Source organism: Aphis gossypii, chromosome 2, assembly GCF_020184175.1.
Source record: "Aphis gossypii isolate Hap1 chromosome 2, ASM2018417v2, whole genome shotgun sequence".
Taxonomy (NCBI): Eukaryota; Metazoa; Arthropoda; class Insecta; order Hemiptera; family Aphididae; genus Aphis; species Aphis gossypii.
In genome coordinates, this window is record NC_065531.1 from 45610850 (window position 1) to 45634940 (window position 24091).

General features: G+C 26.7%; 1 protein-coding gene across 2 annotated transcripts in view; it reads left to right on the forward strand.

Moving 5' to 3' along the window:
* LOC114132893 (lachesin-like) overlaps positions 1-24091 on the forward strand; it is a 149730-nt gene that overhangs the window by 54431 nt on the left and 71208 nt on the right. For both annotated transcript variants that reach the window (XM_050201062.1, XM_050201063.1), the window contains exon 2: positions 23134-23231. In XM_050201062.1, the coding sequence (XP_050057019.1) occupies positions 23134-23231 (98 nt within the window). The remainder of the gene's footprint in view (positions 1-23133; positions 23232-24091) is intronic.

Sequence of the window (24091 nt, forward strand, 5' to 3'; positions counted from 1 at the left end):
ATTTTGTTAATGATACCTACACGAATATATAGTACCTATAATCAAGAATCGCGATGAAAAACTATTTGTTGGTAAAATCAAAACTATGCTCTCTCTTGAAATTGGACGTGAAACTTTATTTCGAGATTGGTTATGAGTTTATGACAATTTCAAGTATATTTATTAGCTGTAGTCGTCGGTTACGTCGTTTAAACCTTATAACGAACCCCGCAGGGTCAGTCGAGTGACAAAAGTCAATGATTGTTTTATGTTTTGTTTTTTGTTTTTACTTTTTTTTTTTATTTATATACCTATATTCCCTCTGGCGATATCCACAATGACGCCTATGTACATCTGACACGGACTACGCCGTCGACATCAAAGCTCACGCATTTTATTTCGATTTATTACTTCATTTTATTCCGATTTTAAACGTGCAACAGTTATGCACATCGATGTACAATATATTATGAGTGATCTCATAGATTCTGACAACTAAATAAGAGAGGAGAAAGATAGAAAGAGACAGAGAGAGAAAATAATAATAATAATAATAATAATAATAAAAAAAAACATCTTCGAAATATTGTAAATATATCCCTCGGGAAAACTGTAGTTTTAGTGTTCTTCACGGTGTCGTGAATATCCGACACATAAAACCGCATTTCACGTCCACCGCATATTATTACGAGTTGACGTAAATCCCAACAAATCGGAAAACGTCCCCGAGGGCTTCTGCCAGTCGATGTTATATTGGGCATCGAATAATGTGTGGCCCAGTCGATATAATAGTATAAAACTTGCCGGGATAATAATTGGACGACATTTTTAGCTAGATGTTTATAACTTGATTACATACAAATGAAAACTTTTAGTAAAGATTACGTTTTGATGTTTTCAAACGTAACGCGTGTGATGGGTGTCATTGAGTACAAAACGCAGCCGACAGAAACCTTTATAATTATATTGTAATCCGTTTTGTGATTTTATAAAACTAATTACCCTGTACTAATAATATTATGAACGTCACTGTAGTATTGACAGAGGACGTGTTACTCTGTATTGAATATAGATGAAACGCAATGTTAATGTTAATACTAAGCATTTAAGCGTAATCTAAATGTAAATTTTTTTTTTTCGTATAACATAAAACATTCTTATAAATACATCATATTATGTGCATATTGATATTAATATGTATAGATTTACAATATTATAATATATTATGAGTAATTTTATAATGTCTTACCACAACATAATAACAATCTACAAATATTAATCACATACTGCATAAAATAGCACAATAACTGTACAAAAAAAAAATGTATACCCACTGAAATATTATTTAAGATTTAGTTATATATTAATGGTATGATAAATTCAGTATAAATATAATAGTTAAAGATCAATTAACATTAATTGAGATCCATAAAACGCGATCAAAATGCTTACCGAGTGTTAGAGTTAATTTAAAATTCCAAACAGAAAAATAAGACCTAAAATGAATAATATTTTCAAATTGGGTTTCTCTTTATATAAATACTATAGCAATGGGTTTAATAACTTAACACTGTTATTTTTAATAACTATTTGTTTATTATTATTTTTTATTGTTTTCTTAAAATGTAAGCATAAATATGATAATTTTATACCGATATTTATCTTAAAATACATTCCTTTCAAATTATAAATGAAATTAAATGGTTTGAATATAATATAAAATAAGATATCCTCTCAATGTTTTTAGTCGGGATTAAAGATCAGTTACGTGATAGTTAAGAGATTGAATTGGGTGAATTATTTAATCCTTCCAACTATTTCCGTTATTATCGTAACGAATAGTTAAGTATACAATTTAAAAACGCGAGTAGTTACTAGTTACCTAACGATTAAACTATTTAAATGCAATTAATTAAATCAACTAACTATAATAGATATACTAACGATTGACGTGATATAATATTCACAAATATTTTAAATAAATTATCTTTTACAAGAAAATTGTTGTATTAAAGTTTTTCCTGAACTTTAGTTAGGTATTGAAAACATATACATATTTTGTACTTTTGTAGTTGTATTACATTTTGCAAATGAATCCTTTTATAATTTATATAAATAATGTACTAATTTATATACTGAGCCAAGAGAAGTGACAGCGATTTACCTATATTTCGTATATCGTTATACTTTGTCTTTCAAGTTGTATCATTAGTTTAAGTCAGTTTAACTAATTGCTATAATATATAAGACGAGAAGAAGTATTATTAGTAAATAATACTGCTAAAATATATGTAAAATGTATATGTATTTGTTACATATCATAAAACTATGTATCACAAAATATGAGAAACGAAAAACAAATTATGTACACGCGTCTTTCATAAAAACTTACAATAAGAATAATTTATAACATTGTAAAAAATGTTTCATAAGTTGATAGTAAAGAAAAATAGATTTAAAGTAATAGTTTATAGGTATTTTATGAAAATAAATATATTATTATATTTTTCTTAAATATTGATATTTATAGAGCTACATAAAAATGTATTCAAACTATACGCTTGATGAGCTTTGTAAGTGATAATAGAGAATGAAAAATTACGATTTACATAACTATTTTAGACTAAAAATATTTGTAAAATGTTCATATAATAATTATAAAATTCTTAAAACCGTCTTATTTAATTATATTCTTGTCAACATAATTGTTAATTATTAGGATTTTTAATGAGTCTTTGAAAGTAAAAAAGATAAAATAGTCTTATAAGTTGCTATAGTTAATTCACCTACCTAATATTATGCATATTATATACTAATTATAAGCTAAAGTAAATAATGAATATATTTAGACTAGTTAGATCTGTACAATATTTTACTTGTTGTATACATTCTAATCAAAATGAAATAGAATCACTTAAAAATTAAAATCTATTTGATTAGTAGAGTTGAAACATTTTTCTTATGTTGGTTTATATTTTGACGTCTTAAACATAAAATGTGTCAAACATTTTATATAATTAATAATTAAAACAAATTTAACATAATGTTTTATAAAAACTGAATAGGTTCAATGATGAAGAATTGTTATCAATTATTGTTATTATATATGTTAAATTATTTTAGCTTAGATGTAAAGCTTCTATTTCAAAATTATTTCTAAAATGTCTAACAAAATGTCTGTGATAAAGTTAAAGGACCTAAGTGTAAAGCAGTTAATTTTATATAATGTAGTTTTATTTAATAAATACCCCTAAAATATCAAACATAGTACCGACTTTTTAATAATTATTTTGCAAATTAATTAATTATTTTATAGTGCATGCTAATTAACAAAAAAAAAAGGATTGACCGCAAACAAGAATTGATTGATAAAAAATAAAAAAATATTACAAATCTATTATGTTTATTACTAAAATTATTATGTTCACTCGCGTGAATGGTTTATAAAATCTATTACGATATGGGACTTATACGTACATTTTTATTACATACTCGACTGACCCGATTTTGAATACATCGATGAATTAAAAATACAATTAAAAATTAATATGTGTAGCTGCTTTATGAAAACAAATTTGTGAATTCATTAATTGTCAAGAGTTATCAGCTAATAAGGGTAGGATAAGTCTCAACAGCAGTTTAACTCCCATTTTAGTTATATTATACTGTAATAAACACGTCGCACTAGGGGTCATTTTTACATGTAAAATTATTAAAATTATTTTTGTTTAAAACATTTATCGTATTATTTAAATAGTAAACTGTACTTTCAAAAATAAAAGAAGTTCACATTAAGATTATATTAATTTATATTAGTTTTATAATTTTAGATATTATCTTAAAAACTAGTTATAATATATATTCAATATATATATATATATATATATATATATATATATATAAGTTATATAGTATGATTCATGAATAAAATGTTGATCGGCTCTTGTGCGAATGAGGTTTTATTTGAACGAAATAAAAAGAAAATAAAAGTTCTTATTGTACAATTAGCTTGAGTTTTTAAAAGAATAGTCTGTAAATTAAAGTTAAAAAATATTTTTAAGATTTAATTCCAAAGACTTCTTTTGTGGATATTTATTCTCTAAAGAATCAAAATCTCGAAGAAACTTGAATTACGGTTTACAAGTTACAAACTAATGCAACTCACTCAAAGCAAGGAAATTGGTGAAGCTAATTTTATTTCATTAAATAATAAAAAATAAAAAGACGGGCACACTTTAGTTTTGGTAGACACTTCGTCACATAAAACCAAATTAAGCTTAGAGAGTTGGTTTTGGAATTTTGGATTGGAGTATTTAAATTATTATATAAATAATGAAATCAAGTTCCATAAAAATACCATTATAATACGAAAAATGAATTAGTATTTTTTGCGGTCGTCTAAAGTGTACAAGACTTAAAACTAACATGTCAAGTAAATGGTAAATGAAAAAATAAATTTATGTTTATATTTAAAGAACTTAAAGCAAAATTATTAAACATTTTGAATTAAAATTGTTCAATATTATTTGTATACATTGTAAGTATGTTACATCGTACCGGTTATAAATCAATATTAATTGTTATTATTTCATTACTTCACTTGTGACAGTAAATCTGTTAAAGTAATCCTGACCGCCAGACCATCGATATTTATGTATAGAAATTATTAAATAGGCAAATGAATTTATTAACTTGTGTATAGGGTTTATAATAATTAAATAGAAAAAGTAAATTTCGTTAACAAGTATGGTGCTATTTAACTCTGACTATATTTGTTTTTTTTTAAGTTTAGTTTTGTTTTTACATTAACTTACTGAAATATTATTTTATTTTTAAAATACCCGAAAGATGAAATTACTAACGTAGAAATATTGTATAAGAGAATTTTAAAGAATTTAATCTAATCTAAATATCAATCACACATAAAATTATAATAATAAAAAATATACGTCATTTTTAAAAAAAAAAAAAACAATGCATTCTCCATTCCACTTAAATCTAGTTTTATTAAAAAAAAAATTGAAAAACTTGTTTTTGTTATCTAAAAATAAATGAAAATAAATTAAATGCTTGTAATTTTAGTATTGTTATTTTAGTTGAAACATTAATTTATTTACTTACCCTTTATTGTCTGTGTTACAGTATTTAAAGTATTACTTAACGAATATGTGTTCAAAAATTATGCACAATTTTGTTTAAGGATGTATTAGTATTGATATTTGTTAGGCTTTTAGAGTATTTTCGAATTTGTTTTACTACCGGTCGGCGGTCACCACTTAATCACTTCCACGCTTTTGTTTAGAGCCCATAAAAGAAACACAGATCATCATGATAACTATACTCGAGCTGACGGCGTTTCTTATTTAACGCTTTTGAATTCTTGGTATAATTAAATGTTCTTAAAAGTTTATGTAACAAGAAACAATTATTTTTTGTATATAAAGTATTTTTTTTAATTGAAATAAATTTAATGTTCATTTAAATTATAATATAGGTTTAAAATGATTTCTAACTCATAAATAATATAATTAATTTTTTTTATACATAAGTATTTAACTTATTAAACCTTATAGTTTTTAGCTTATAATTACTGTACGATGAATTGCCGTTAAACTTTAATTTTCTATTGACGTTCCATTTTATATATATACACGTAATCCAAATATATTTTCAGACAAATTGAAAAATGTATTTATATACTTGTATTATATATGTGTGTATAAAAAAACATCGCACAGATGAGCTGTCATCGTCAGAGTATACAGTAAATATATATAGATTGACTATAAAACATAATAATATAGTCGCCACGCTGTGGTAGCGGTTAAGTTGGATAATCTACGCCAACGAACGACGCTCGTAAAATTGGTTTAGTTTTATCCGATCGAAATCATTATTATAGACGTTTCTAAGTGCAAGACATTATGTTGTTCCAAAAGAAGCGTATTAAACAGATTGTTCAATATGGCGGTTTGAATAACTGAATATTCGACTTTCATAGAATCTTCTGCCAGTTTAATTCAGAAAAATAATCCATTGGCTACATAATTATTTTAATGCGTACGTACATTGACATTCCTTATATATTAAAAAAAAATTATGCACGGCGGAAGTGATATAAAAATTCTATACATTATATTTTAGTCAAATGTATCTGTCATACGAGACAGTGATGGTAAATTGCGATTTTATAGAAATCATAGTTACAAGTATTGCAACTCAAAAAATCACATTAAAAATAGCAGTGACTATAACTTCATAGGTAATATGTATTACATATTCTGTGATATTTTAAAAATGACTGCTATTTATAAAATACTATACTTTAACTGTTACTTCTAAATTTCTTATGTTAACAATAAGAAAAGAAAACCTTCGTGGTTAACTAATATCGTAAAAAGATTTTTTCGACCACGTTGCAGCAGCAACAGTCACAAAAATTAGTAGTTATTTTTTTAATGTTATCAATTACTATTAGCAAAAACGTAGCAATTATTACTCTAAAGTGATCAACTACTAAGAGCAAAAAAAAAAAAAAGATAGCAGTCACTGTTTTCATGTTGGAATGACTGTGGTTACCAATTTGAAATCATCTGTGAAAATTCATTGCTACTGGCTACTGATATTTTATTCCATCACTGTTATACTACTATAATTGCGTCGTATGATAAACCACAGCATACAGTCGTGCTCGCAGTGAATATGATGACGATTTTAGTATTTTACTTCCGAAATGTTACGGAAAACGCAACCACAAGACTTATCGGAACTACGGAAAACAATAATAATCCGATATCTTAACCGAATCGCAGTAACATCTGTTGGCAGCGGAAAACCAACAGACACGGCATCGTCTATAGCCAGTGCGGCGCACCAATATCGTTCCGGAGCGTTTATATTATTTCTCTTTCGTTTCGTTTTATTTAATTTCAGATGGTTTTTATTATTATTTTTTCCGGAAGTAACACGCTGGTGTATCGGTGAACACGCGCACCTACATGGCACAATCTTATGTTACACATGCACGCACACGCACACGCATACCCACATCTACACCCACACCCACACGCACGCACACTTCAGTTGCAGCTTCGGTAGATCCAACTCCTCGGGACAAATGACACTAAGAATTCAAATTTGGTTGTGTATCTGATTATGGTAATCTACATATATATACGCTTTATTCGGCCCAGTCGCATCTATTCTGGGGCGTATATTGCAGTTCTACGTTGATATGCACGCACACTCGTGCATGACACATTGAATTCATCCGCTTCCTTTTCCGTGGTATAGATGGTAGTTAGGTTACTAATTCACCGCTCCACTTCCTTCGAAATTCGTATGTTTGGCAGACATCATTCTAGATCCATCGATTATTGATAATGTTCTGTTGTATATTGTCTAACACTGTATATTGTCTCCTGAGGGAGTGCGATAACTTAACATAACCAATGTCTAAAAAATAGGAGTTTTAAGTAAAAATTATTATTAATAACTAAATTAAATAATGCTTAAAAAGTCCTAATTGTGTCATATAGTATTCCAGTTTATATCTGCTTGTAATACAAGCAATAATACACCATTATTGATTCCAAATAGCTTATATGTGTACTGTCGTTTTGACGGGCGTTAAATGAACGCAGTTATTGAAAGAACAAAAATTGGATGCAAGCAATATTAATGCAACTATACTTCAATAAGTAATAATTATTCAGAGTACTTATACAAAAATTATTTTATTTATTTATTTATTAATGTATATATAAAAATATTATAAAGTTTATTTATAATATCATTCGGTAATCATAATAATAACCAACCAATTCAGTGCGTGTATAAAAAATATCAAATGTTTAAAATATTAAAATATTAATTATAATAATAATAAAAATATTGAAGAAGGTCTCGTTATAAAAAATAAAGATTATATGAATAAATAAATAATTTATAATTAAATAAAATTGTGCACAATACCTTGAAGCACTTTTTTTGGTTGTAAGTTTATTTGAATAAATTAGTAGGTACATATTTATATAATATTATTTTTGAAGAATCTATGTAGGTACTTTTTTCTTATTGTGATATATAATAATATATTATAATATAATTGTTGTCATAATTTATTGCTCTTTTGTTATTTTTTGTCATGATTTCGCTTTTTTAAATAATTCACTAATACATATCCAAATCGTTGATTTTTACAATTTATCAATGATGAAAATACTGTTATTGTTTGTTAGCTGATTACCTTTTAATCATTCGAACCATCTGCTTCTTGTTTTCTTCAGTCTAAAATTACAAAATATGTTTTTTTAATATAAATCATATTAGTGTTGACAACAATTTAATTCATTTTTTAAGATTAATTACTCACTTTCCAATAGTGTTACACGTATAATAAGACTATACGTGCTATTAATTTTTATCTTCGCAATACAAATTCATCATAATTCATAATTATTATACGATATATGAATATATTGTTGCCAAACCATAATACTGTATACTATCTACAAACGACATGATGAAAAAAAATTAGGCTTGTAATAATTCCTGTTCTGAGAAAAATATTTTCGGTGGAATTCAACGCTAAAATCTGCAATAAATCACTCGGGGCAGGATTATACCTAAACGATTTCAGCGATCGAGCAATTTTATTACACCTAAGTCGTCTTATTTTCAACCCGACCAACACGACGTACGCCGACGGTATTGTATACAATTTAACACTGCAGTTTGTTTTAGGATTTGCATCTCAACGTTACAATAACAATATACATGCTAAAGACTGGCCGTCCGTCAAGTCGCGTCGAAAGAGTCTAGCTATGCCCTACATAAAGATTTGCTCGACACACACAAATTACGATTTAAGATATCGGGTGTGCGCGTGCGCGTATGAAAATACGAGCTTTGATCTCGCACATCTGGATTCTGGGCACACGAGTAGTGGGCACAGACTGCCACCGTCGATTCTCAGTAAAAATAACGTGTCATCAAATGTATAATCGTATTTCGTCGTGTAACGAAACACACTGTTTGTCGTATATAACTCAATAATATTCAGAAGAGGCTCGGTGTAAATAACCAACAGTTCATAATTATTATTATGACTGTTGATTTAACAGTGCGTGAACGCATCCAAGCGCGTACGTAAGCGTTTTCACAAACGCACACACAGAGCTACTCACGCCCACACAAGCGCACTGGCGCACACGCACGAACGCACTTATATAATATTATAAATACGCGGGGTGTTACACGCTTCAGCTAATTAATTTCGTGAATCCCCTGAGCGGCAACCCGACGACTGGTACAATTATACACTCGCGCGAAATGTTTTCCAGCGGCGTGACGGCGGCGGCGGCATTGTCAGTCACCGCTGTCGTTGTTCCGCGCGACACTTGTCCGCTGGTCGGAATTAATCGCAAACGCCAAATTTGATCGTAGTCGGAGGGCGACGCCGGTACGTTGCGACACCGCTAAAAGGTCTTGTCACCGTATATAATACTGCACCGTACACATAATAATAATATGTAGACTGCGGGGTGCTTGTCGTATCACATGTCGTACGATCGCATAAAAAAAAAACTAAACTAAAATTGCGATAAATCGGGGGAAAAAAATATGTGAACACTCACTCGAACGATAGAAATCGCTCCATGAAAATAGTATTTCAAATTAAAAAAAAAAAAAAAAAATTCGAACGGTTCTACGGAAAAGGCAAATACTAAATAATTATATTATAGTGTAAACGGACGACCATATTATTGTTAAGTGGGTACCCAACTATACCTATTAACTATATGCGTGTATACGATATTCAAGGAAGTTCAAATAAGATATATATATATATATATATGTAAAGAAATTTAATATAATGACCTAGTAGATGGAGTCTTTATTCATAGTAAAAATAAAAATATTCAAGAAGTTTTATGATAATAAACATGTTAAATTATGCGATTCTATTATTATATTCTTTTGACGTTTTAAAATGTTATGATTACATTTTCATTTAGTTATATGTACATAAACACTAGAATATCTTTTATTTTTAAGAAATACATTTATAAGCGTTTATTAGGATGACAAAGTAAAAATATATTTTATGTAATATGAAATATGTTTTGCATTTAAACTGTTCCATACAAATAAGTTATGTATTCCATACATATGACTAAAATAATATATAATAAATTATATCCAAATAAATAAACCGAAAATGGCATTTTTTGTTGATTGGTTAAGTTGAATTGTTGAAGTTATTTCATTTAATCAGGAAATGGCAGTTGAAATTATTTAATTTTTAACAATTTATTTATCCACTAGTTACACGGATTTAATGAAATATTAAACATTCTTTAAATTTGCAAGATGTTTAAAAAACAAAAACAAAAAAATTTTGTATTTACATTGTTGTGTACTTTAAACCGTAAATATATATTTTACTTCATATCTTATTAAATCTAATATTGGGATATTATGCAGATAGAGTAACTTCTGAACCTTTAATTAATATTACACACAGCTTTATTCCTAAGAACATAATATGTTAATTATCAATAACTTATAATAATCGTTATGTATCAATATTATTAAAATACTTTATGATTTGGTTGATTCTGGTACCTAATGAACTAGGTCATCTTCTGGATATACTCTTTTAAACTCTTACCAGTAACATGCGTTTTCGTGCGGCAGTGGAAATTTATTAAAACTTTCTTGCGAAACGAGTACTCCATATTTTAACAAGTACTTATGTACAGTATGTCGACTACGTTGGACGGATGATATTCAACGATATTCTTTGTTAGTGTGCAATGTGCATGTCACATTTTAATATAATGTGATGACTTAATAAATGTTTTACAATTAAAAACTTTACTCGTAAACTCATAAGACTGAGAACGCAACTCAAGTGTTTTATGTATTGTAACTTTTTTAATTTTCATAGTTACAGATTATTTTATTTAATATATTATTACATCAATAAACGAATAAAAATTGTATAAGTTATTATGAAATTCCGTATCGCCGCCATTGCAGTAAATTATTATGAAGGCGGTGTAGGTAGTTGTTCAAAAAATATCAAACCCGTTAATTAACTCATATAATGAGATTAACAAGTCAAAGTATTAATACAACTTAAAATATAAAACAATATTGTATATTATTATGAGTGGAAAATATGAATAAAGGACATACTATTATCGTCAATACTATTAAAATCAACAAAATTTATATTATATAATAATATATAGTATGTAAATTATACATTTTTTTTTTAATAATTTTGTTTACTATAGTTTTGTGGCGATCAATCAGATTGTTTATAAAATATCCTGTTTGAATAAACAATCATGATAGAATAGAAACTTATGTTGAAATATATGTTGTTCTATAAGTTACAATAAATTTATTTGAGTAGTAAATATGTATAATATATTATGTAAATTTTTCCGAGAAACAATAAAATGGTTTCCACTGAACAGTGAACACACCGACCCTTAACTTACTGATAATTATTCAAACCATGTCATCTTGAAACGAAAACAAAATAATGAGATTGTACTATGTTTTTCAAAGAAATACCGTTGTTTGAAATTTTCAAAACGACGTTAGGTTATATAAAACTACAACTTACTGTAATATACTTTCCTGTTTAAATTCTGTAAATCTTTTTGAGGAACGTTATCCGATTTACTAAGAACATAAACAAAAATGTTATAAAAGAATTCTTAAACGCCGAGATGGTTAGTCGGTAAACTAGCTAGAAAGCTAGAGTGTTAGACTTATAAAATAGTTTTACAATTGTCAATTGAACATGCATAATAAAAGTGTCTATATTTATTAATTATGGTTATTAAACGTTAATAATTTAATAATAATAATAAAACATTTTTTTGATTGTCATTCATTTGAATTTACTATTTTAGAGTTGGAGAAACTTGTAAATGTTAACTTGAGCAAATAACGGAGTGTTAATTACTGTAATTACCAACCTAATATGTGTATGTATAATATATTTTAAATAGTCAAGATTTTTTTCAAGTTACTTCTTCGTTTTTACGAAATTTTTTATGCTTTGAAATGCCTAACAATTCTTTATGAAAAAACTTGAGTATGCTTTCCCAGGAAGTACTTATTATATATAATTTAGCTTGATACGTTTCTTAATAATATAGAATAAATTGTTTGTAAATCACAATACAGTACATGTTTGTTTTTAATACCTACCTATTCCTAATAAAAAGTCATGAGTATTATATAATATTGTTTATGAACCAAGTCAATTAAGGTTGTTAATTTATAAATAATATATGTATATTTTTTTTATGAACAGACTTACCTATTTTTCATAATAAAAGCGTGTGTGAACTGTGAATAATCGAATAAGACCTGTCAAATAATATTACAGAAATTCGTATTAAACATTACGCTATAACTTTAAATATCATCTTCGTTCACTTTATCAATTAACCTAAATAAGGAGCTGATGATTAAAAAGATAAAAGTTTCAAAACATTTTATCACTTACATCCGGATTTATAGCAGAGACATAAAATCGTCGAACTTATAAATACGAATATCAGTTATTGAACTTCTATAATAATATAATTATGTTATAATATCAGTTATACATGTTATAAGGTACGAGTACTTAAACTTTGTATGAAAACTAGGAAAATAAAATATATGAATAATAGATATCATGGAAAATATTTTTTTTACACTTCCATCTAATATGGTGGACAATAAAATCATAATAACATACTAACTGTAAATTGTATATACTGCATGTATATTGTGGTTTCAGTTGTAGAGACCAAATCTATATAAACACGTTGATAGACACATACAGAAATATACAAAATATATTCATTGCATATATAACATTGATATTCGTCTCGCGTTCGATAACTTTTGGCGGGATCGCAGAAATAACAATGGACTTGTAATGACATTCATACACCTATAATTGTACAGGGGGCGATTCACCAAGTATGCTTATCCTTTTTTTCTTCATTTATGTGGTTATTCAAAATCTGATTTTTGGTAGAACTTTTAATTACACTTAAAGATTATATTTTCAAGTTCTCGTGTCTTGATATTTTTAGTACTCATTAAGTATTTTCACAGCTACTGATTCTAATTTTGAATCAAGTATATTAAAATTGTCAAAAAAAATTATTCACTGAGAAATAAACTGTAAAAAATGGGGGTTCTCATTAGGAAAACAGAAGTTTATATTTCCACAGGACATTTCTTAAGTTCTATAATAAATCTCATGCATTTGAAAATATGGCTTTTACATATTCCATACATCAGAATAAATTCATTATTAAAGGAAAAAATCTGCATGAGCAAGTTTGATAAATAAATTACCCAGCATATAGGTATATTCATGCTCACTAGATCAAACGCAGACCAGACTTGATGTTAAATATTATTACTACGATTATAATACACTAGACATTTACACTCTTCACTCGATAAATACAGGAGTAGTTCATATTGCTTGTAGTTATGTACTGCTATAGTAGTGCGCATATACATTACTATGACTGCAAGTTTACAATATTAAATGCACCGAGCGCCAACATTGGTCTCTGTAATAAATTAACGAGCTTTTAATATCTCGCAGTCTTGTGCGTAGCAGGTAAATTCGTATGATATTGTTACGACGATAGGTTTACGAGGCGCTTGCGTGTGTCCTCGACACTTTCCTTCGAGTGAACGACTCTCATCTCCACTCTCAGCCTACGGCTTTCATACGTTCCCTTACATAGTCGCCCCAAAATACAGCCAATTTATTTGCGTCGTGACCTTTGACTCATTATTTTAACGTACTATAATAATACATAAACGGTCGTATATTATATATTATTAAGGTCAGTTTTTGTATTATTGTCCCGTAAATTTCGCACCATTCGTCCGTTGTTACACGCTTACAATGTCCGAAGACTGAAGTAGAAACTATAGTTGGCCGAAATACAGTCTATATTATAATACATAATATTATATAATATTATAAACTCTCTATCATGGTGTACTTCGTTGGCCGTAGAATATTCAATAGTGTTAAATTTGCTTGCCTAATGCGCGTATTGATAATATTTCCAAAACACCAACTTTGCATAGCTGTCTTGCATAGCATTGCTTTTATTGAAAATTTAACAGAAAAAATGTAATTTTTTTTATTTTTTAATAAAACCTAACCCAAATTTGCTTTCCTTTTCATTCTTGATCATAATCTAAAGTCATAAAGTGTGGAACAAAAATAATTAATAAGTTTTGTATTGTTATACTACAATATCAACTATTCACTAAAATACTAATTTCCAATAGGTACTAACAAATAATTGGTAACATGAATAAATATAATAAATATAAATATATCTTTTTGTGCGTATTTTCCGATTATTTAAAAAAATTAAGAACTTGATTTTTCATTTAACTTATAGAAACAGGAATAAGCTTAAAAAAAATCAAGATAATTGGATAAGTAGGTAGTTTCAAAGAACGTGTGTGACAAAGATTTCCATTTTCACATTTATACATATATTATATAATAGATATAATTTTATACACTCACCCAAGAATTGTCGAGTTTAAATTATTTCCATTACGTCTTCGTTGTCAGTTTGTGTTTGGTTTTTAAGTGATGGGTGGTGAGGTCGGGTAAGGTGATGGTTGTTCACCCCACCATTGCACCGTGGGTTATGACTGAGGTAAGCACAATAGACGACCATGGCGATATGAAAATATAAGAGATAGCTGTGCCCTCGGAGATTTCCGATTCTATTTATTTGAACTTGTACAAACGTTAATACGATAAAAAAAATTAATGTTATATTTAAAAATAATATATATTCGTGTATTTATTCTAATTTATTTACCTTCAGATTTTGTACTTTTTTAATCATGCCGTTTATTAAGCGGTGAAATTTCGGTCGTATTTTTTTCTTTGTTTTTTTCGATTATTGCTTTCAAAAAAATAAAAAAAAATAATGACATTACTATATATAATTATAAGCACGAAACCTGAATAAAACCCGTATAATTACCATGCTACATTCGTTAGAATAATAATAACAACTGTCTAATTGAATATTTATTTCAATAAAATAATAATTTTTTTTTTTTTACTCACTATTAAAATTGTATTTCGTTTTAAACAATTGAAAAAATAATCAAATATGATTTACGAAAAATGTTAGTTTCTCAATAATATATTTATTTTGAATTCCTAAATTCAAATCATCATATTTTATTTATAAAACTTCGTTGATAGAAATTAATAAACAACCATAAGTAGAGAATATATCTTAATACTTATTGAGATTCAAAGAAACTAGAAACATTTTTAAGTCCTAACAATGGCCACATCAAAACCACCTTAGATACATCGTCTGTCAAAACGAAAACCATCAAACTAACATCTACACTAAAAGTCATGATCTCTTCACAAAATGTGCATTATGTGATAGAAATCATACGACCAATTATCGTGAATGTTAAATTTTCAAAAATTTACAAGAACTCAGAAAAACAACAATCCACACCAAAAATAAAACAAATATAAATTAAATTAAAAGTAATACACATTATAATATCAATACATTGTCAAATCCACCATAAAACTACACCTTACTCGTTAATAATAAATGACAGTCAAACTTATTCACAGGCTATCAAAACACTAATTAATATAAGGGAAGCAGTCATGTATACAAAATGAATTCTGAAACTGATTGCATGACTGAGTACAATAAATTGTTCAATTTTAAGGTATTTTTATAAATTCTGTTTGTTGTTATTACATTACATCGTACATTGTTTGTTTTTGTTTTTTTTTGATAAAACTGTGCCTATATAATAATATTTTTTTTTATTTATAACATGATATAAAATTTTACATTTACATGTTTAATTAACTAACAGTGGAGACACTATTATTGTTTTAAAAAAAATAAAAGTATAAACTATTTTAGAAATTGTTGATCTTCAAATATTTAAGTTATTATATATTATGCAACTTGCAGTTTTATACTTACTTTTTTTGTTTGTTGTCTAAACGACTATCATTGTTCTAAAATATGATAAACTATATTTTAAATTTTGTAATTTGCAGCAGAATAATTTTACAGTCTTACAAGCATTTTGCTTACCAAATATCAAATATTGAAAATATAATACTAAACAATAGTTATTTTTTGTTTTTAATAAAAATTTCAAGCTTGGAAGATAGTATTTATATTAAATATTATTGAGTACAGTCGGCGTGTTTATGGTTTTGATTTTTATTGTGCTATATAATAACAGGTTTAGGCACAACACACGGTTTAATAAAAATGACAAAAATATAATTTAATTAAAAACAATTTCGACAAATATTCATAAAATGTTATTACTCGTGTTATTGAGCTTTATTATTACCATATTATTAATTATAATATATACGGAAGAAAAACGTAAAAGAATAAATAAAAACGGGGTGATATAATAATATTGTTAAGAGTTATGACCTCGCTGCCACTCACGCACGATCACGCTTAATTACCTGCAGCTCGTTTAAATTGATATATTATTATTAGTGTGTCAGCTAAAATCACATATAGGTACTGTGTTATTATTTTTATTATTACATAGGGTGATTTTATTTGACTTTCGTGTAATCGAGTTATTTTACCGTGTCATCCTGTTTACCGCCGTTTTGTGGTGCACGTATTGCCCTCACAGCCACATTACGTATAATATTATACAATTCGATTCACCATACAGAATATTTGACCAGACCACTGGCTATCTACCACACTATCGTGGTCGGTATGTGGTATCGTCTCACTCGTCGTAGGTATGGGTTTAACACAGCGTTTATATTAGGTAGGTATAACGTATACTATTAAATAAAGCTATTGTGAACACGCGTATTATGTGATAATAATAATCACTGAGGTGCGCGACGTGCGCAGAATATTCACTAACGCTCACTTCTGACAATGTCAGAGCAAATTGTCTGGGAACTCGTCAAATTACAAATCTGTCGATCGGAATGATGTAACTATATAATAATATAATATTACCTGTAAGTGCTATACGTGTATATACACGTTCGGCCTTAATTTATTACATTACGCACACATGCACATATACACACACTTGACAAATGAAGCAAGGTGTGAGATAAAGTTTTTAATGCAATCACCTAAAATAATAATGATAATACACTGTTTGTGGACTGCAGTCGGTTTGCCCTGCAGTGGCGTGAGTGCCGTATTTGTGGCGAGATTGATATCAGGCTTATCCTATTTTACCCTTAACCAGTAAATCCTATTTTTTCTATTTATATTTGGAGTAGTAAAATCATAAAATTAGCATTTAATTCAATGTAATTCAAAAAAATTCAAAAATGCAATGCATTTTGAGACTCGCCGAGTTATGTAAAAAAAATTTCATTTCATTTTAATCCCATAACTCATAATAAACTGTATGAGATTAGCCCACTAGGTCATCCGACGTGATGCTAAAATACGATTTTACTCGATTTTTATTTTTGCAACTTTTATCGTTCATTCCGACATGCATATTATTCTTTAATGTCGTATATTTATTCGAAAGGAAAATCGGAAATCAACGTTACCCATTTCCCATTCTCTCGGTGTAGGTTTACGCAAACTCCTAGAAAATAATAAGCACGTATAATAATGACTACGCATTTCAAATATAGTACCTTGAGATTGAATTATATGCGCAGAGAGGGTCGTATATTATAACGGAAACGTTGGTGAAATAATATAGCCCAGAAGTAAAAAGAGGGAAAAGATAGCAAGCAAAAATTTTCAAAAAATATAAATACCACCTCAAAACTAACTGTATTTTTTTCATTGATGTTTTACATTGTATACATAGTATGGTTTCCGCTTTAACAACGTTGTCTTTATTTGAACCTGAAAAAAAAATAATAATAGCAGAAAAAGAACATGAAAAAAATGAATTCCCAATGCTCCGAGCACGATTATAGTATACAAACAATAATAACTCAACATACTATACCTACGCGTGTTTTAGTTTCCTTGCACAAATTAAAATATCAATGAAATATATTAATTTGTTTTAAATTAAATTGTTGAAATGATTTTTCGAAAGAATTATGTTGTTTTCATTGCAGACATAATCTATTCTGTATAGGTAGTTTTTATGTCTATCCATAAATTAAACAATGAATTATTTTACATAATTTCAACACTAATGTATACGTGTTGCTCAAAATATCATACTGTATGATTTAAAATAATAAAAAACTAACAATAACATTTCAAAGTAATATTTAGTGCAAACTACTAACAACATTTTATATTTTTCCTTCATACAAAATTTCTAAATAGTAATGTGTAAAGGTTCTTAGTTTACAATTATTGTTTTTAAAATATCTTTGAGATTAGTTAACAAGTTTGTTTTTAGTTTAAAAGTACACTATTTTAACTCATGAGTCATGAGTTACGACTCACAACACAATTTATTGTATTAATCGTATACAGGTATAGTAGGTACTAGACATTGAAAAAATGGAAAATAATTGATTTCTGGAAATGGAAAATGGCTGTGATTGATTGTTTAAAATTTAAGTCGATTGAGATGTTTTTATAATGAACACATAATACATTTGTAGTAATAGCGTTATATATTTTATCATTTTGATGTGTTGTGTAAAATACAATTTTCTAATTATGTTTATTCTATTTTTAAAACCCTCTTTGTTACAATAAAAATTCAATTATTGTTGCATTTAATTTTAAATTACGACTTTATTAGTCTAACACGTTTAGATTTATTACATAAATATCTACCTATGGGGGTATATTATATAATCATCAAAAAATAATAATATAGTGATAAAATCCACGAAAAAGGGATGTTGGGGTAGTGAAAGAAATTCTAAAATGTTATTTTTATGTGTTTAAATAATTTTAAGAAACTAACTGTTTTTTTTTTTTTTTTTTTTTTGAAGTATAGTACAACAGTATATTTCAAATTAATGAACATGATATTGATTTAATTAAAATAAAAAAAATTTATATAAATGCATGTCATTAAAACTATTATAAACATATATGTGCGACATGCGTACGTGCGCATACACAGAAAAATGTTTGAAATTTTCTAAAAAGTGTAAAAAGAACCTTTTTTTATACTTTTTTTGAAAAAACGTTAACTATATTGACTAGGTGTCGATATTATAATTAAAAACACATCGCTACTTAACAATAATAACATTTTGCTATGAGGTTATTTCTTAAAAAAAAAAATAAATAAATAGTTTCTAATATACATTTTTAATTTCATATTCTGATGCAGAACCTTTTTTTTTTTTGTTGAGTATTTCGATAAATAAGAATCGAAATTCAGACAAGTAATTTATGACTTAAAACTAGTCATAAGTGTTTAAAGTTTAGGTAAGCAGATTAGTAAACCAACATGTTGTGGGTTACCCCCGGTATCTCTCCATACTGCTCTCCTAAACTTGAAATATTTATAACTTATATAAACTACTCGTTCGAATTTTGATTTTTGGTATCGAAATATTTTCTTTTAGAATATAAAATAAACAAATTCAATTGGAAATTATTTTTAAAAAAAAATATAGATTTTAAAATAATAACTAATAGGTGTTTGAAAAAAGAATAACTCTTGTATATATTATTCTATAAATTAAATAATGATTGCTTATTGATATTTTGATCATATCATTAATAAAAAATAACACTATGTTTATACATTTATGTATTTAGTGATTATGAAAGTATCTGGTAACGCAGAAAAATATAGATACACAAAATAATATTTATATTGTTATGCAATTTTATTAAATGTAATATTGAACATATTTTTAGAACATAATGCTTAAATTCTCACTGGCAATAATTATATTTCCATAATATTACACAGTATTATACCTTCAAACTATCTATATTGATAGAAATAATTTTCCAATCAATACGCAAGTAAATAATTATTCATTTTAATTCGATTCGCGCGTTGTTTGAAAGAGTAAAAGTTCATTTTAATCGTAAATTTAAAAGACGTAACCAGGAAGCATGCAAATTGTGCCGGTGCTTGAGTTTTTGGTGCGAAGAGCGTCGGGTGAAAAAACAAAACAATAATAATAACGACTTGTTCATCGGGAAAATTGAAGGAAACCCATTCTTTCATGCTGTAAAGTAATAAAAAAAAACTGAACACAGTCGATCGAAAACCAATTTGGATGCAAAAAGGGCCCAAAGATTTTGAATACCTACATAAACGACCAACTACTCTCGTGATTGGAATATTTCTCAACGAACTTTCGTTTTTGTTTGTAATAATTTATTATACTATCTATTTAAATATTGTCATTAAATAACTATGACAGAAAATTACCTAATCAACATGAATACATTTTATTTGTTATAGGTGCATATAGATATTAGAGAGCCTATTTATAAGGTGCATTAGTCAATAGGTATTCTTAGAAAGTTTTTCTTAGTTTAATAACACATTTTTTCATAAATTTAATTTTAAAAATTCGAGTGTATATTAATAGTATACGAAAATTATATTGCGGAAATGTTGATTAGTTTGGTGTGAGATTTTTTTATAATGTAAAATTTCTAGTGCATTTAAGTTAGTAAGTGAAGGACGTTGGCATATTTCATGTTATAGATGCATACCACAATGCAGCATCGGTAAATCGCTTTGACATAGTTGCTTAAATGTTTATACAGTTATGTACAAAATATATTCAATAGTTTAGTATGTCCTTTCAATTCAAATCATAAATATCTAAAATGCTTAGAAATTTATGCATAAGCAAACATTTTATTTGTAAAATAATTATTTTTGATTTTAGGAGATTATAGAAGTTGAAAGTTAGTTTGATTTTATTTTAATTTTCCTCAATAATACCAAATATTAATAAGTTTTCTAATGTTGTACATGGGTATTTTTCAGATATTTTTTAATTATGGAATTATTGTTATTTAGTTATGGATTATTTTTAACTATGGCTGAGTGCTTGAAAATACTTGGGCAGTTATTCATTAGTTTTTCTGATTACAATTTTACTGTTCATGATCCATGCGATTATTTAATTTCTGTATGATAGAAATTTTTCAGTAATTTACGAATAAAAATATGTACATGAATAACAGTGAACGCTTTAATCATGATTTTTTGTATAGTCAGTAAATATAGCTACTAAAGTGTTGCTCTTATTCTTAAGCATGTCCAAGATTTATATAATACATATGTATAGTAAAGTATAGACGATAGGTCACTTCCTCTGGGAATTCTTGTTTTAATTGGATGTGAGATGGATTTTTTTACGGCGTTCTGTAAAGAATTTATTTCCGAGGAATGATTTATAATTAGGTAATAAGGTAAAGTAAGAAACATTCAAGTTTAAAAAGAAAAAAAATCTGCCACACTAAACTCGAACAAAATCCTGAATTTTAACAATTTAAAATACGGACACAGAATATGACGTATTGTTTTTGTATTAAAATAAATGTATTTATTATAAGAAATATTGATTTTAACCATTATAGATAAATAAAACATACATATAGAACAGTTTTAGTTTTTCTATGCAAAATATTTATTTTTAACTTAACGTAATAAACTGCGTTTCTATATACTTATTCATTAATACCTACCTATAGAGTTTATGTTTGTGACGTGTTACAAATTGACTACACAATACTGAGTAACAACATTTAATATATAGGTAAAGAAATTTGAAAATTGATGTTACTCTAAAGTATAATCTAATACACATAAAGTTTATTATCTTAAGTAACACTGCATGAGTGTAAAGTTTATTTTTCACCTAATCTAATATTTACCCCACTCAACAAATTTTAAGTTAATTTTGTGTTTAAAAAATAAACACACAAATTATATTATAATATCATCAACATTATTATCACTGCATATTGTTTATTGTCTTTTTATATAGTGATAATTTTTTTCCGAATTCGTGATTGTTATTTTTTATTGGTGGTATCTGTTTATTTTTGTTTTTTTTTTTAATAATGCTTTAAGTTTAAATTAATTAAGATTATCAGCACGTTATCGATAGAATGGTTGACGCACGTAGTAACTTTACGGGGTATTGTTATATTTTTACTCTTTCCTTTGATCACGTAGGACGTAGATTATCAATACAGTTTTTACTTACGTACGTTTCTTAAATTTATTGGTGTAGATGTTGTTTAAAAAGCATCAACGTTTTATGTTTAAATAAAGTCAATAAATCTGACTTAATATTACCTTGTAAAAAAAAATATCGATTCCTTTTTAATGAAATCATTTTAAATTGTACTTAATATAAGTAACATAAATTATATACACTATCATATCGACGATATATTTTTTATATCTATGCCCTGAAATAATTCTTATTTATCATTATAATAGACTACCCGTTGAGTATTATTAAAATATTTTTGTTGCAAATGCAGTTTTCTAATGCAATAATTTAAGTACTATAATCAAAAAATATCTGAACATTCTTAGAACTTATAAACTTGAATAATAGTTCAATTAAATATCAATCTCCATAGATATTATACGACGATAATTATTGGTTGTAAAAATGAAAGATATCTTTAAATAATGTATGTTTTTCTTTAAAAAATCAATGAAAATATAATATAAATAGTATTAATTATTAATACCAGAATTTAAGTCTTGAATTTGTTATTATTAAAATTAGTGCATAATAAAAAATATAATTAGATTTTTAAAATTATTGAAATATAATTATTATGAATACTTTTTATCTAAGGAATCTAATTATTTTACTTTTATTTCAATAAGTTATTTTGCATTATAGGTACTCTTGGTCAAATGTTGAAATTGAAAATGAATGGTTGAATTCAATCATTTGTCATATTCTTAGGTTAATATTAGCTCAATATTTACTTGATCTATATTATTACAAAAAATATGTATTTAAACATTATTAGAACATATCTTAGGAATTACGAGTTGGTTATGAAATCTAGTAATATAATTATGTAACTATTGAAAAATCTAAGTAGTATACTAAATTTTACTATAAAAAGTACAAAATATTTGGTGTATTAATTATAAGCAATGATCACATTTTAGGAATGCCAAAGTTTGGTGAAGATTTGAATAATGTAACGGTGCCAGTTGGCCGAGAAGCTATATTCATATGCAACGTCGAAGGATTAGCAACTTACAAGGTATAAAATTCACTGAATATCTTAGTTGGAAATAAATTCATAAAATTATAAATATATTAATTATAAAAGGCTTATATTGTAAGTCGTATAATTAATAATAAATAATGTGCTTGAATTAAAAAAATAAAAATCTGTAATAAGTTGCATAATTGTACTAAAAATTAGTAATTTAAACTCAAAAAAATTAATTATGATTTTTAATACACATAAAAATATAAATCTCAAATACTCAAATTAACAATCAAATTTAAAAGTAAAAAATTGATTACACTAACGTACCTATCGATAAAAACAACATGGTTAATGAATTCATATAAAAGTTAGGTTAATATTCGTAATACTGGATCGCAGTCGTTCTAAGCATTGTTGTTGTTCTATTTTAAATAATAATGAACAGTTTTCACTGTAGTGTACTAGTATATTTAAAATTTATGATAGCTTTATTCAGACATTAATTGACATGTAGTGATAATTCATATTCTATTTTCAAAGATGTGAAAAATTAAAATGACACAAAACAATTATTTTAATGTAGAAAACATTCTTTTTATCTCAGAAAATAAAATAAAATAATGACGTTAAATAATGTCAACAAACTATTCGCTGAATTTTTTTTATTTTTAAAATAACTTACAATATTTCAATTACGCGTAACCACTTTTGTTAGTGGTACAAGTGCGGGGTACCTACCTACCTACTAAAACCCAAAATAAAAAGTGTCCGTAATTTACTAGTCACGTACCCCATTTCGTGTTCACAATTTATATTTAAAACTTAGAGTTCATAAACTATATTATATTATGTGAGAGGTATGACATTTGATGTCAGTATGAATGATGTTTAAATTAAAAAACTGCAGT